At 40.7% G+C, this 15,058-nt stretch overlaps 1 protein-coding gene across 7 annotated transcripts in view; it reads right to left on the bottom strand.

Moving 5' to 3' along the window:
* arhgef12a (Rho guanine nucleotide exchange factor (GEF) 12a) overlaps positions 1-15,058 on the bottom strand; it is a 58,543-nt gene that overhangs the window by 7,365 nt on the left and 36,120 nt on the right. For all 7 annotated transcript variants that reach the window (XM_080429527.1, XM_080429526.1, XM_080429529.1 and 4 more), the window contains 17 exons: positions 14,547-14,589; positions 13,985-14,090; positions 12,808-12,945; positions 12,073-12,105; positions 11,091-11,205; positions 10,759-10,867; positions 8,564-8,761; positions 8,086-8,197; positions 7,948-7,980; positions 7,327-7,478; positions 6,155-6,301; positions 5,773-5,858; positions 4,774-4,899; positions 3,860-3,974; positions 1,105-1,205; positions 307-384; positions 4-79 (listed from right to left, as the gene is read on the bottom strand). In XM_080429527.1, coding sequence (XP_080285653.1) covers positions 4-79; positions 307-384; positions 1,105-1,205; positions 3,860-3,974; positions 4,774-4,899; positions 5,773-5,858; positions 6,155-6,301; positions 7,327-7,478; positions 7,948-7,980; positions 8,086-8,197; positions 8,564-8,761; positions 10,759-10,867; positions 11,091-11,205; positions 12,073-12,105; positions 12,808-12,945; positions 13,985-14,090; positions 14,547-14,589 — 1,768 coding nt within the window. The remainder of the gene's footprint in view (positions 1-3; positions 80-306; positions 385-1,104; positions 1,206-3,859; positions 3,975-4,773; positions 4,900-5,772; positions 5,859-6,154; positions 6,302-7,326; positions 7,479-7,947; positions 7,981-8,085; positions 8,198-8,563; positions 8,762-10,758; positions 10,868-11,090; positions 11,206-12,072; positions 12,106-12,807; positions 12,946-13,984; positions 14,091-14,546; positions 14,590-15,058) is intronic.

Genomic DNA, 15,058 nt, shown 5'->3' with positions numbered 1-15,058 from the left:
TACCGATAGTCTTGTCTTTGTTAACCTTCCATGACAGTGGTCCCTCGTGTACCATCGTCCTCTTAGTAAGGTCCAGGTTCTGATGGACATTAAGGTAAAGAATTAAGTAAAATAAGTTATAATAATAATAATATTTATAGAAGAAAATGAATGAATTAACCAACTGAATGTGTGTGTGTGTGTGTGTCCACCTAACCACAAAATGACATTTCGCAGAGAAATACACAGAAGACGTGGGGTATTTGTCCCCATAGGTTGAAAACTGACAATGTTTCCCTTTAAGTATAAAAAGGAAAGAAATGTCACCTTGAGCTCCAGGATCAGGGGGTTGTCAGTCTGCTTTAGAGTGGAGAGGTCCAACCTTCTCTGGTAGTCCTCCAACCTCTGGTGGGAGGGAGGGAGAGGGAGAGACAGAGAGCGGGAGAGAGAGAGAGACAGAGAGCGAGAAAGAGAGAAAAGGCTTTGTTCAGACGGTAAGCAAATCCAATTTGTTTCTCAAATATGATTTTTAGACTGGCTGTCCGCGCCGTTATATGCGAGTGATCGGATTTGTGTATTTAGACATCACTGACCTTTCTGAATTGGTTACCGTGGTAACGACATAAGAGTGAGTAATGCTTTTAACCACTTGACCGGAGTCCCTCAGGGCTCTATACTAGTGTATTTTCTGTTGTATGTTTGTCGATCTGCTATTTTCAGCTAAAGCTTCCCCCACACGGATACGGATTTCTGGGGTTTAACCCATTCAATCCGGGAACGCATCTGAGTCATTTTAGATTTGAGCTGTAACCATTATTTTATACTTTGGCTATTTTTGAAAAATCTTGAACAAAAATTCAAATATCTTGAAGCTCATAGCACGGCGCTATGAGCTTGTATGTCTGCTATTTTTGAATAGCCAAAGAAATCTAAAATGACACAGATCAATTCCAATCTTAATGGATTAAAGAACGAAATATTTGTACTCACTAACAAGTGAATACAAACAAAGACTACCGCACCTGCTTGGAGGACATCAGATTGAAGGGGGTTGCACTGCACAAGGCACCGTGAAAGAGAGAGGCAGATCTATACGAACAGGTGAATACAAAAAGACTACCGCACCTGCTTGTCCTCTGACTCTTTGACTGCCTGGTTAACGTGATTGAGGATCTTTCTGCAGCATTCACCAGCTTGCTTCACCTTGTCCTTCTCCACAGCATTGTCTGAAAGACATTAGTACGTCACATGATGAATGAGGCCTCATGGCTTGTGCACGGGGGGGGGCGCCCATCCGGCAGACTTCCTCCATCCATTAACCCATTAAGACCTGAGAAGATTCTAGAAATGTCTTCTAAATCCAAAAAAAATTTGAAAAAAAAAACCAATTTTTTTTCCCTCGGTTTTTCAAAAATAGCAGATCTACAAGTTCATAGCGCGGCACTCGGTGCCGCGCTATGAGCTTGTATATCTGCTATTTTTTAATAGCCAAAGACATCTAAAGTGACACAGATGCGTTCCAGGTATCAATGGGTTAACACACCGTCCTCTTCACAAATTATGATACAGCAGAATGCATTATGATCTCATAATAACTGGTTATACTTTATTATCAGTGCATTCTCACGTATGAACCCAACACCGTGGCCAACATTAAAATGATGGACCGTTGTCCTCTGAAATCATGATACAGTAGAAGGGAGCATTAAAATCCCATAATAGCTGGTTATGCTTTATTATTATTAGTGCATTATCACAGTGTGAACCCAGAACCGTGGCAAAGATTAAAAGGATGGAATAAATAAAGGAGAAGACATTTCCCAAAACGTGCATTACCCGCCCCCCGGACCATTAAAATGATAATCTGTCCATTTGTCTCTGTGATTCACTTATGGTTGGCATGTCGCCCACTCATAACCCTGCTCCGATAAGACTTCATTTGGCTCTCTCCTCTGTTATTAGGTCAGAGTTGCATTCCAGTTGCTCAATTCTATCTCTTGACGCAGAGATGAGAGCAAGAGGGAAACTCTTGCTGCACATGGCTAATTTGGGGTTGAGTTTATTAACTTAAAGCTAGCTAGCATCATAGGACAGAAAGAAGGTACACAAATGTTGAATCTGTCCTACTAATGGACTTTTTGTTCACCGGTTTTGAAGATGTGACCAAGTGTGTTGGCTATACGCATGCATAGTAGTCAATAAGTGACCAAGTAGAGAGACAGTTTTCTCCCCTTATATTGTATTTGTAGGTTTTTGTATGTTCGGTTTGTTTGTTAGTAATGTGCTAGTCTTTTCTTTTTCATGTATCTTTGTTTTCCTGTTCTGCTGTAGTGTCCATGGACACAAGAAAAAAATCTAAAAAATAAAATAAAAATAGAACCCTACTATCAATGCAAACCGTATGGGCCTAGGTTCTTTATGTTAATACTGAGCAGTCAACCGTAGCACTACAAGCTCATTCTAGAATGGATTTTCAATTTCTGAGCACTGGCATTATCCACGGTTATGCACTAGAGGTTATGTGCAGCAGGGTAGCCTGGCAGGCAATGTTATCTAAGAATGGTGTTAGCTGTCCTCTGGAAACTGTTTTGTTCCTTTAAAAAGGTGCTGGCAGAGTCTATATGTAGAGGGCACTTGCACTGTGCAGACGCTCCACGGACGCACAGTCCGGAGTCGTTTGCCTTTTCATAGTCCAGTTGTGAACGGTCTTGATCAATGTCCAACTTTGAGCATTTGTAAAAGCACTACTTTCCATAGTTTGTCTATAAATATGCAATACATTCCATTTCAGGACACCAGTCATGTTCTCATGTTACATATCGGTACTTTTTATTTTCCTATTTTTGAGCAATTACAAGTTAAAATCCCCCAAAGTTGATTATATTTGCAGAGTCTAAAGACAGCACAAGTGAAACAGCTTTTCACTGCAAAGGAGCATTTCGATTTGAAACCATGGCATGCCGGTATGTGAACACTAACTATGTGTGGTCACAAAACATTTGCGCTTTCCGGTCTTCTATTTGCGTCATATTATTCTGTGTGGACCCCAGTGGAGTCCGGTCCGTGTATGCTATATCTGGACTATGAATTGGTCTATAAAGCAGAAATCATGCACGTTGTAACATTGTACGCGATGACTGCGTGTCTTTAGGGGTAAAAAACCTTTCCCAACGAAAACAGAAGCACACATGGATAATGGCAGCCGTCAGCTTACAGGGGTATACAACAACAATTGTAGACCTGACAAAATTATTAAAAAGGATAATTTCACAATCGTAATCAATTTTGGGGGTAAATGCAATACTTTTATTCCACACCCTTTTAAAGGCTCTGTGGATGTATTATTTTATTTTTATACTTAACTAATTTAGATAAAAATTTGATCAATATGACCTTTAATTAATTGAGGCATGAGCAGACAGACCAGAGGTCCAGCATAGTGAGAGGGGGGGGGGGGGGGGTAAAGACACTGACAGTTCTGCTGCTATGAGCACATCAGTGATTGTTTGCGTGATGAGTTGTTCAGCTACGAGCAGCACACACCATCACCATTCATATCAATAAAGTGGGAGTGGGTTAAGTGAGTTATAGGAGAATGAGGGTAACCTGACTATTAAATAAATACTGTGACAAATAAAATGAATAGAGAGTGGGTTGGAGACTGATCTATTGGTTAAACAGATCCTCTGCCTGGAGGAGAAAAAAAATCTATTTCGATTTCCGCAGCAGCCGATATCCACAGTTGAGTTCTCAATGGAAAAGGGACTGCAGAAATATGAGAGTGTTATGTACCTGCGTACTTGGCAATGCTGTCTAGAAACAGAGGGTATTTGTACCTGTGTACTTGGCAATGCTGTCTAGTAACAGAGGGTATTTGTACCTGTGTACTTGGCAATGCTGTCTAGTAACAGAGGGTACTTGGAGAGTCTCTGCATCTCAACAGGAATGATGTCCTTCAGCTGCAGCCTGCGACACTGTCTTTTACTCTCTGCCTCCTGCGGACGACACAAATACAAATAGTCAATTACATCTCTTTTACTGCCAATCGTTTGACGCGTTTGAAACACAGAACCGGGAGATAATGCGATCCAAAGATTTGCTGCTCCATTCACATCCTGGTTAAAGTATTTGGGAAATATTCTGTATCTCGGCTCCTGTGTTTTACTATGTATTTTTGGCAAAACATGCTATTTTCAATTTGCCGCAACGGATTACCGCAATCGGATTATTTTCCAATTCTACGAGACCCCTGTGCGTGTAATGAGGGGATCACCATGCGGACAGCGTTCACGGAAAATATTCCATGATTTTTCAAAGGTAGGTAAAACCACTAGTTTTCGCTGCCACTGGGGTGACACTATTACAATTTTACTCTGGCAGTTAAAGAGTTAAGAGGTCAATAAACTGTAAAAATGCATCATTTTCTTTGGAGCTATGATGAAACATGCTTTCTAGAATCCATTTCAGCCATACCCCTGTATGTAACCTTGCATATATCACACATTGATGTTCAGTGCAGTAGGTAATGAGCCCATACCATATTTCTTTTTTACATTTAGTCCTTTTGACGACATTCTACAAGTTACCAAGACCTTAAAACGTTTTAGGGTCACGGTTAACTTTTAATCAAATTGGTTGTGTATAAACAACACATCTCTGCCTGCACTAAGATAGTCAACAACTCTGTTTTAAACAATGGTTATCAATATCATGCTTCATAAAGTGCACTGTGCATGTATCCCCCTTTTTTCTTTTCTTCGAGTACACAGTAAAGCTGTCTGAATACTTTCTTACCTGCATAAAGGAGTTGAAGCGCGAGTCTTTCTTCTGCCGGGTCTTAATGATCTCCAGAGCAAAGGGCTGGTTGCTGCAGAACGTTCCCACAGCCTGCTTGATCTTCTCTTCCTGTCCACCGCCAAACTGGAAGCAGACAACAAAGCCCACATGAGAGAGGCGGGGATTGCACGGTCAGTCGATATGTGCGTCGAAGGGCATTCGCCACAGAAACATCTCATGTTCTAACCATTAATTGGGGATATAGTGTGTGTGTGTGTGTGGTAGCTCACAGAAGTGGGCAGGGCTTAAGTGCTCCAAATGCAGAGAGAGCTTAAGCTTAAATGTAGAGTGGATCAATTCCTGCAGCCCCCGGGGTTGTTTACCCTACTTATACCCACACAGAGACATTGATGTCAAGCCCATATGGGGCTGCCTCTGGTCTGATGTGTGCTGGCGGATGGAGATACTGGGGTGTCAGCACAATCTAGGCCACTTGTGTGAGTGGTCCATTTACAGCCATTTACTGGAGAGTGGCTGTTAAGTTTCTTAGCTCGATTCCACTTAGATATGCTATCACGTCATACGTTGCTACTGGGAAGGCAACGAGAATGTTTTCCAAGCAATGCTTTATTCTTTAACATTTGAAGTGTAGAGCTTTAATCACTTAAGCCCTCGATACTTTGTCGTATGGTGAATAGCAAACATAGCCAATGAACACGTTTTCAGTTATTCGATTAATTGAAAAACGTATCGCTAGAATAGTCGTTGGGAAAATAATGGATAGTTACAGGCCTACTTGTGATGTACAGACTGTCAGGCCGAAGCATTTGAAAATAGTGTGAGCCAACAGTGTCTCCAGAGACTATTACGCACAGCAGGCATTTCTCACTGTAAGCCATTTCGAGTTTCCATTTATTTGTGTACCGTAGAGTCTCTTTAATCACATCAGTCATCGTAAAATAATTTTCAATAAAAAGGAAACAATAAAATGGAAAACCCAATTTCAACTCTACTCACCCAGGAGAGCAAGTCATCTCCTATCTGATCAATTACTGAAGACTCGTTCCTTTTCTGAATGGCTGCCATCTGATCTTGAATTGAAACTGAAATACAAAGAAAAGACAGAAGGATGAGGTGTCTGTGCGTGACTGCGTGTACGCGTACACGCGTGTGTGTGTGTGTGTGTGTGTGTGTGTGATAACAGGATTATGAAGAACAGAACATCTCTTTGCACATATTCTTTGAGTAAACTTTACTTTTTCCACATATTCTTTGAGTAAATTTGACATTTTCTACATATTCTTTCTTCTTCTAGTGGAGTTTTGATGGAGTGTTTGTGTGTGTGTGTGTGTGTGTGTGTGTGTGTGTGTGTGTGTGTGTGTGTGTGTGTGTGTCTCACCATGGAGCTGCAGAATCTCGTCCAGGTTGGTGAAGATGTTCTTGATGTCAGCAGGAGGCAGGATGGCATCTTTGGAGAGCTTCTGGAAGAACACCTGGTCTAGAACTCTCAGCATGCGTACGTGGGCACGCTCTGTGTAAAAGAGCTCTGGACACACACACACACCCAAGCATTTAGAAATGATATTAGATACTAATGATTCACATAAAAGCTCATTCATGCTCAATGTTAAATCTCTGTGAGGACACAATAGACGCTTACACACACACACACACACACACACACACACACACACACACACACACACACACACACGCACACACACGCGTATAATGTCACTTTGCCCGGGTACAGGGACTAACAAGCTATCACAGAACAGCTGGAAGTAGATGGGTGGTGAATTATATATGAGTTGGACAACAGTAGCATGTTTGTTGTCAGGAAACATTTGTGTCTGAACTGCCCTCTAGTGGACGCATCGCTTAAAAATGGGGTATGAAACCCTAGGCCACTTTTGTAGTTTGTTTTCCTGTACAGGTTTCAAACAGAAGAAGACCTATTTACTTTCAGAAGGAAAGGGAGCATAAATGACCATTAACTGCTTAACTGCCAAAGACGTTTATAAACGTCTTTGGGCATTCAGCTATTGCCTGCCAAAGACGTTTAAAAACGTCAAAAAAAAAGAAATTCTAAAAAGATTCTCTAATTATTTAGTATTGACACTCTTTCGATATTCCAAACGAATAAGGAGATAACAATTTCCAAAGATTTGCTGCTCCATCCACTTCAATGTTAAAATTCAAACGGACAAACAATTCACTTTGTTTTTTGGTTTGAAACTACTGGTTTTGAGCTATTTTCAAACATCAAACAACACATGACAACAAGGTCATAATGACCTCGTTGACATTTGTGAAACCACACCTGAATCTCATCTGTGATTAGAAATTATCTGGGATCAATCATACTGGAGAAAAATATTCTGTGGCTATGCGAAAAGGTACCAAAATCGGTCAAAACCCTGGCAGAGGCTACAGACTTTTTGAAAAAACTCTGGCAGTCAATGTGTTAACAAACAGTATTTGTGACTCTCAGATAACATCATGCTGTTGCATGTCTCTCCACTGCATACCGTCATCACAAAAAAGCTCAACAGAAACACTTCTCCTCACCATTAATGACCTCCTGCCTCTTTATTTCGTGAGGCCTCAGACCAGCCAGAACTTCTCGGCCCACCAGCTGCTGCCAGTTCGGGGGGTCGTGCTCCGAGTCCGTCCCCTGGTCGTCCTCGCTCTGGACCTCGGTGGCGCCCAGCCCCTCAAGCCTAGCAGATTGCACAACCCAGGTTCATGAGAAACATGTATAATCTTACCTCCCAGATTATCAGCTGCAGATTATACTGGAGAAAAATAAAGCCCAACTCGATGTTCGGTTTGGCCAATATGTCCGCCATTATTTGACTTAATAACAGAGCTTGTAGATCGGCTATTTTGGAAAATGTTTGGATAGGGCTTAAGTTTAGTTTATGTGAGCATTTTTCAATCATTTACTTTTACTTAAGCATATACTTGCTTGTCCGTTGTACAATTAAAAGTTAAATGTTCTTTTCATATGTTATTCATATATAATTTTAATGTTTTATCTATGATAAAAAAATGCTTATATGTTAAATGTTTGCAATAGAAACTAATGCAATTTTAGTTTTTCAAATGGATTTCCCAAAATATATGTAAAAACATCAGTAATTGGGTCGAGTTCTAGAGAAAAGTCTAGATTGATGGAGGTATCCTCACCTTCTAATGGCCTTCGGTGTTCCTTCAGGTATTCTGCACACAAGAGGACAAAGAATTCCGTCAGGAAAAGTTATGCAAAGAAATGTGAACGAGCTCTGCAGTTAATTAATTAGCCGTCCCCAGGTAAACATGTCACACCTGTCATTCTCTCTGTCCTCCTCCTGCAATTGGTCCAAGAGGTCCAGGCCGTCCAGATGATCTGATTGGATGCCATCACTCAGCCTGGAGGGGCCAGAGGTTGGAGTCCCACCTGGGTGACGAGTAAGGAGTTTAGGGGTGCAAAAATGTAATAATAAAAGTTAAGAATAGATCATTAAAGACAAAAAAATATTAATAATCGTCCTAATTTTGGACAAGTCGTAGCAAAAAGCTTTAAAAAAAGGTTTTAAACAAAATTCTGAAATAGTTAAAATAGCAGATATACAAGCTCGAAGATCAACAATTTTTCCACAACAGTGGTGTAATGAAGTATAAAATAACGCTAAAGTGGTTAATCAATTCATCGATATATAAAAAACACAAAATACTGCACTATCGAAAATAGTAATCGATATACTAATCGCAAAGAAAATAATCAATAGTTGCAGCACTGAAGGAATTGGTTCATTTTGCTCACCTAAGTCTGCATCTCTACTGGCATCTGAGCTGTAGGTGGCGCTGTTGGGAGGGGAGGTGGCTATGGACGTTGTGAGCTCGGAGCCTTCGCTGGACTGGCTGCCTCTCAGACGTCCTCCGTCCAGGTGCTCACTGGCTCCTAACGTAGGCTGAGACAACTGCTTCTGAGGTCTGGGCCGCCCGTCCAAGGCCTTGCTCACTGTTTATAGATAAGAAACAAGAGTCAAACCCCCTCCATGCATACGCAAGGATTTCTCCTTTTTTACCCTGAAAGACGTCCATCATCTCCTTTGACAAGTTATCATGTTTTTAAAGATTATTTGACTAGTTGATTAGTTTTTCGCTTCTTTAAAAAATAAAATGACCATACCACTGTTACAACATTAGTCCATAGGCTGTATGGTTTACATACAATAAACCTCACCATTTTTCACTAATGTTTGTTAAAGAATTTACTTGAAATGTTTAGTCAATGTTAGCTAAAAGTAATTGAATATCAAGCTACAATTTCAGTTTGAAATGCAGCACAAAAAAAAAAAATTCCTGGCATATTTATATCATAATTATAAAAATGTTTCTATGTCAGTGGTGCTCAAACGTTTTCATGTCAAAATGATATGTATTTGGCCGCGGACCCCCATCTCAAAATATGTTGTTCCAGGGACCCCCAGAAGCAAAGATTTGAGTTAAAAAATGTTTGCTTCAAAAGTATTACATTAAAAGTTTTGCAAGAATTTTCCCAGATTTTTCAAAAATAGCAAATCTACAATCTCGTAGCACGACACAAAGTGACGCGCTATGAGCTTTTATGTCTGGTATTTTTGAATAGCCAAAGTATAAAATTACGCTTTTTAGCTCAAATCTAATATGACACAGATACTTTCCCGGTTTTAATGGGTTAAGACCGAACAGTGCACGAAGGCAGGAAGCTATGGGGGGAGAGAGGGGGTCTCGACAAGATGGATCCCGAAGCCCACTTCCTGAATCTCTTAAAAGGGCAAGACCACTTTGGCTTGTGTAGTTACCTTGCCATGATGTAACTGCAAAGGTGGACAGGAAATCTGAAATAATTGCTCCATTGATTAGAAATTGATAATTCAAAATATGCTCCTCATTGACATTGTACAGCTCTCAAAGTCACTCTTTTAGCACGTAAACGAACACAAAGCTGTTTCAGACAATATAGAACATTAATAAACCCAGTACTGTTTTTTTTTAAATACAAATGCTATTTTTATTAAGAAAAAAACCTGGACTGGATCCGTGGATCAGGATCTTCAAAAAGTAAAATCATTAGTCAATGAGGAGTATATTTTTTATTATCAATTTCTAATCAATGGAGCAATTCATTTTGATTTCTTGTCCACCTTAGAAGTTACATCATGGTAAGGTAACTACACAACCCAAACCTCTACCAAAGTGGTCTTGTCCTTTAAGGGTGCAGTTCCCATGAATGGCCCAGCAGATGTGGCTATTTCACCTTAGAAACCAAATTTAAGCATTTAGATCAAGTATTTTGCATGAAATACCATAGAAGTCTATTTTGGGTGAATTTTTAGTGTTTTGGGCATTAAGGGGTTAATAATTAAAAATGCTCAAGGGATTTCACTGGGCACCCTCTTGAATCCTTAAGAGGGGACCCCCAGCAGCAAGAATCAGTTGAGAAAAAAACTTTAACCGACGAAACCACGTTCAGCCAAAAATCACCCTTTGACTCCCGGACTCTCCAGAAGGATTCACTCTCAATACAAGTGAACAAGGTTTTGGCCGGACTTTACACTTGATTGTATTACCTTAGTAAAATGTTATAAACACTATGTTTTCAATCACTAGTTTAAAGTATTTTATTATCATAATGTGTGTTTAGTAAATTATGGTCCCATAAATGTTTTAATTCATGATAAAGTAGGTTATGATTCCAGGGCTTCTATTAGTTCTACCCTCTCGCTGCGGTTGCAGACAATAGCAGTCGTTTTCGGTTTGCTTTCAGGACCGGAAGTACAAGATGACAGGTTTGAATTTGCAGAAAAAGTGGCTTCAAAACGGTCTGTAGAAACCAATGGGGCTCCCTTCGTCTATATATTTGACTACAGAGCCAGAACCAAACCAGGGACACTGCGACTACGCGACCAACGCACTAGACGTCAGCCACCCGTTCGCCCTCACATTCCGTGTATTCTAAAACACAAGACTCACCTGATACGGCTTCGACACGGCTGGGCCGGCGCTGAGGTCCAAGGATGCTGGGAAACCTGGGTTTCTTTACCTTCTCTTCTCCTCCCTCCTTCTCAGTTTTGATACTTTTCTGTTGAGGGAAAAAAAGAGAGGGAGAGAGCGACAGAGTTAAGCAGGTGAAGGAATAGTGGAGTGAATGAATGTGCAAGGGAGGAGGGACCAGTAGGTGAACTGACCAAAAGGGATATGGGGGAGGGGACAGTCAGTTGAAATGACAAATAGGGATATGGGGCGGAGGGAACAGTACATGAACTGACAAATAGGTATATGGGTGGGGTGGGGTGTAGAGCTACCTTGATTTTGGGAAGGAAGTTGATGCGGACCCGTTTGGACTCAAGGCTACGTGGTTCTTTGACCCTCACACCAAGGTGCTTCATATATGTAAGGATGACGTACTGCATAGTAGTGCTACAAAACAAAACAAACAGTCATGTCAGTCATTTCATTGGTATTTTCTTTTCTGTATAGCAATCAACTTAAAAACACGATAAGAGTGATACATCTGACGAGAATTAACACAAGTTTCTACAGTGTGACTTAATGAGACCATATGCTGTACAAACTCTGTGTAACATCTTCTGTGCATACCATCTGGGATACATGCTGCTACCATATGGCATTCAGTCTTGCATGCATTTTTATGGACACGCTGCAGAAATGCCATCTTTAATTCAACCTCATGAACCAAAGTATCTTGGTTCAGGCCATGTCAAAATAGGTGAACATTCGGCATGAATAGGTGAACATTCAGCAGAAATAGGTGAACATACTGCAAAAAAATAGGTGAACGTTCGGCAAAATTGACAGATATAAAAGCTCAGCTATGTTTGCTATTTGATGTACAATGAAGGGGATAGGGTTTAAGTGCTTAAGAGAGTGTTTGTAAAGTGATTGTGATGTGGAAAGGGGCTTGGATGACACCAGTGCAAAGTGTGTTTGCTCTTAAGTCGTTAGACCTGTTCAAACTTCAAAAAGGGACCTGGACACTGTAAGCTATAACAAATATACATGTCAAAAAAAAATAAGAAGACCTGCATTGCCCTTTGCAATAAAATCAATCACGCAATAGCTTTTTCAAAGAAATAACTCAACACGCGTGCAACGACACAGAGCTTCAGCTCCACTTAGTCTGAGAATATTGTGAAGACAGATGACTTCATCAACACAGTGATGACAGATGGTTAGAGAGGCCATGTGACACCATGTGGTGCCATATAGCCCCTGAGCAGTCTTCATCTCAGCCTTCCAAACCCTCCACAGCGGCATTCTGCTTACCATTTCTCTTCCTCTGTGGTCTGGGTTGTCAACCTAGAAACAAGACAAACATGACAATAAGGGGCAGCATTTTTTCGATTTCATTTTCATAGTGTAAGGTTGTGGGAGGGAGTGTGTGTGTGTGTGTGTGTGTGTGTGTGTGTGTGTGTGTGTGTGTGTGTGTGTGTGTGTGTGTGTGTGTGTGTGTGTGTGTGTGTGTGTGTGTGTGTGTGTGTGTGTGCGTGTGTGTGCGTGCGTGCGTGTACATGTATTTGTGATAGTATAGTAGAATTTGAGATCAGCTATTTTCAGTGCGTGACACCCGCACACAACTCAGGCTTTAAGGTTATGGTTAGAAACAAACAATGGTAAAATAATTGCATAATAATTGCTGACCTAAAATGTTGACGTCCTCACAAGTATAGTAATACAAAAATACAAAAAAAATTGCCCGTGGCAGATTAGGTCTGGCCCCTCTCAATAGAGATTGGATTTCTCTCCCTCCGAAGTTGTGAGGGACCAATCAGGGCCCAGTATGCAAATATGGGGTGAGTTTATCACCAGAGGCATTTTTTTAATTTGCACCTCGGAAATGCAGGTTCCACACAGAGATCCTAGACAAATATCTACGCAGTGATATTAGTCTGGTCATGCCAGGCTAGTCCTGCACCTGCACTAGCAACGACTGGATGTGCACAACACTCTCTTGTGAACTAGATTGTGTGTATGTTGCACACGTCACGTGCTTCCACTCACAAGACGTCCTCTATCTTGGTGACGATGTTCTCAGCGTACGAGCGCTCCCTCTCCAGCGTGCCGCGGTCTCGGACTCTCTCCTGGTCCAGCCTGGCCAGCTCCACTTCAGCCAGCGTCAGGCCCATACTGCGCTTGTGCCTGCAACAGTGTTAATTTTTTATTTAGTTTTAGTCAGTGTTTTGAATAAGATTGAATTTAAGTCATATTTTAGTCATCTGAAATGTTTTAGTTTTAGTCTAGTTTTAGTCGACTAAATATCCTACGAATTTTGTCAACTAAATATACAAATATTGGGCCTTGATGGCATCGTAATGCCTGATTTTACACTTGGTTGCATGCTGAAAATAGCCGATCTACAAGCTCACAACGTGATCTTTGTGAGCTGCTATTTTCAGAGCGCAAACCGCAACCAAACATAAAAGGACTTGTCTTAGTTCTACTGGATCTCTTCTCCACTAGTCCCCCCCTTTGTTGACGAAATTGTCAATATATTTAGTTTTAGTTTTAGTCATCATAGCATAGTTTTTTAGGGACATTGGAAAACTAATTTGACAACACCTTGGGAAAAACAACTGGCTTAACAAGAGTGGGTGCACCAGGGTGCCAAGGTTATTATATTTTTGATTTTTTCAAAGCAGGTTTGCTAGTTTAGTTAAGGTTTTTATGTTGTGAAAAGGCTTAGTTTTAGTTTAGTTTGTATTAGTTTTAGTGTCACTTTTAGTTTATTGTAATATTGGGTAGTCAGGGGCAAGACTAAAACCCAAAAATACAAATCCAATGTTAAAAAATATTGGATACTGACAAAAACCAAGGACATTTTCTCAATTTTAGTTAGTTTTGTAAACAAACTACAGATTCAGTTTTTTTGTAAAGCCTCATTAATATTTTTATTTTAGTTAACTAAAATGCAGTTTTTTTTCCTATTCTATTGTTCATTTCATTAGTTTTAGTTAACTATAATAACCCTGACCACAGACAAGTCACGGCCCGAATTGACGACACCTTGAAAAAAATCAAACGGCTAAACAGCAATTGGTGGACCAGGCCTGGCTGGCTGGCTGGCTAGGCGGGCACGCCTGAACACGTCTGTGAGAGTTATGCGTGAGCCCTTGAGGAGGCTGCTGCAGATCAGTGAAATGACAAGGATCACTGTCGCAACTCAAATGAAGAAGTTTACCTGAAGTCCTCCAGGTTCTTCTGGATGTCGACGAGGAGAGAGTCCTGCAGTGTCTGAACATGTTGTCTGTTTATTTCCTCTGGGATCAACTCTGTCCGCCGGCGGTCTGTCAATGCACACGCACACACACATTGTTTCATGGTGTATACAAAATCAGAGTCCGACAGATGCCAGACCTTTCACATATAATGACGTGCCCAAATAGGGATGTCAGGTTGAAAGTGGCAAAACAAATTGGGACACTTTGGTGGCATTTATTTTACTGATACCGATGTTGTCCCAAAAGTCTAATAACGGTCGATATATCAGCCAGACAAATATATTGGTCGGCCTCTCCATTGGATAATTCAATTTCTTAAGTCAACTTTATGTATTTAGGCTAAATGTATAATCAGTTGGCACAGTAATGTAAAGGACGTTATGTGGTCAGAATGAGACACAACCACACTATTAGGCAACACTAGATAATCACAGCCAACACAATGGCTCAGAGAACAACATTATAGTACTATATATCAAAAACAAAACCAAGAGAGGTGAAAGTGAGACCAAACATACTCACCAAGGTCAGAAGAGATGCATTCGGGAACAGCAACTTTTAAATTCTGTACAACAGAAAGAAGATTTAGTTTCAGCAACATATCTTTGCTGTCTGGCAGAAACCAGCCAACTCCAAAATGTTCATTTTTCAGGAAATGAAAAAAACTAAACAAAAAGTGGAGTTAGGAGGTTTTGTTCATCATTGATAAGAACAGCTAAATGGACCTCCAAGCTCTCAATGAGGTTGGAGGTCAAAAGGGGGTGGAGCCTGGAGTCAGCAAAAGCAGCTAACTCCACCCCCCCTTTGGTGGAGTTAGCTGGTTTAGCAGAAAGTTTGAGGATCCAATGGAGTTAGCTGGTTTTGTCAGAAGCGCTTTTTAATGCTTTTCATTGGTTCAATATTGTTTTTTACCAACACACAGACGTAAAGGGTGATCAATGGCCCTGATTTATTGAAGAAAATGCAAAAGCGTCAAAATGGAGTTAGCTGGTTTCTGCCGGGACAGCAACGAATACTCTCAGAAGTGACTGAAG

Source organism: Gymnoscopelus braueri, assembly GCF_963280865.1.
Source record: "Gymnoscopelus braueri genome assembly, chromosome: 5".
In the NCBI taxonomy this organism is placed as follows: domain Eukaryota; kingdom Metazoa; phylum Chordata; class Actinopteri; order Myctophiformes; family Myctophidae; genus Gymnoscopelus; species Gymnoscopelus braueri.
This window is presented reverse-complemented; position numbering and strand designations above follow the sequence as displayed.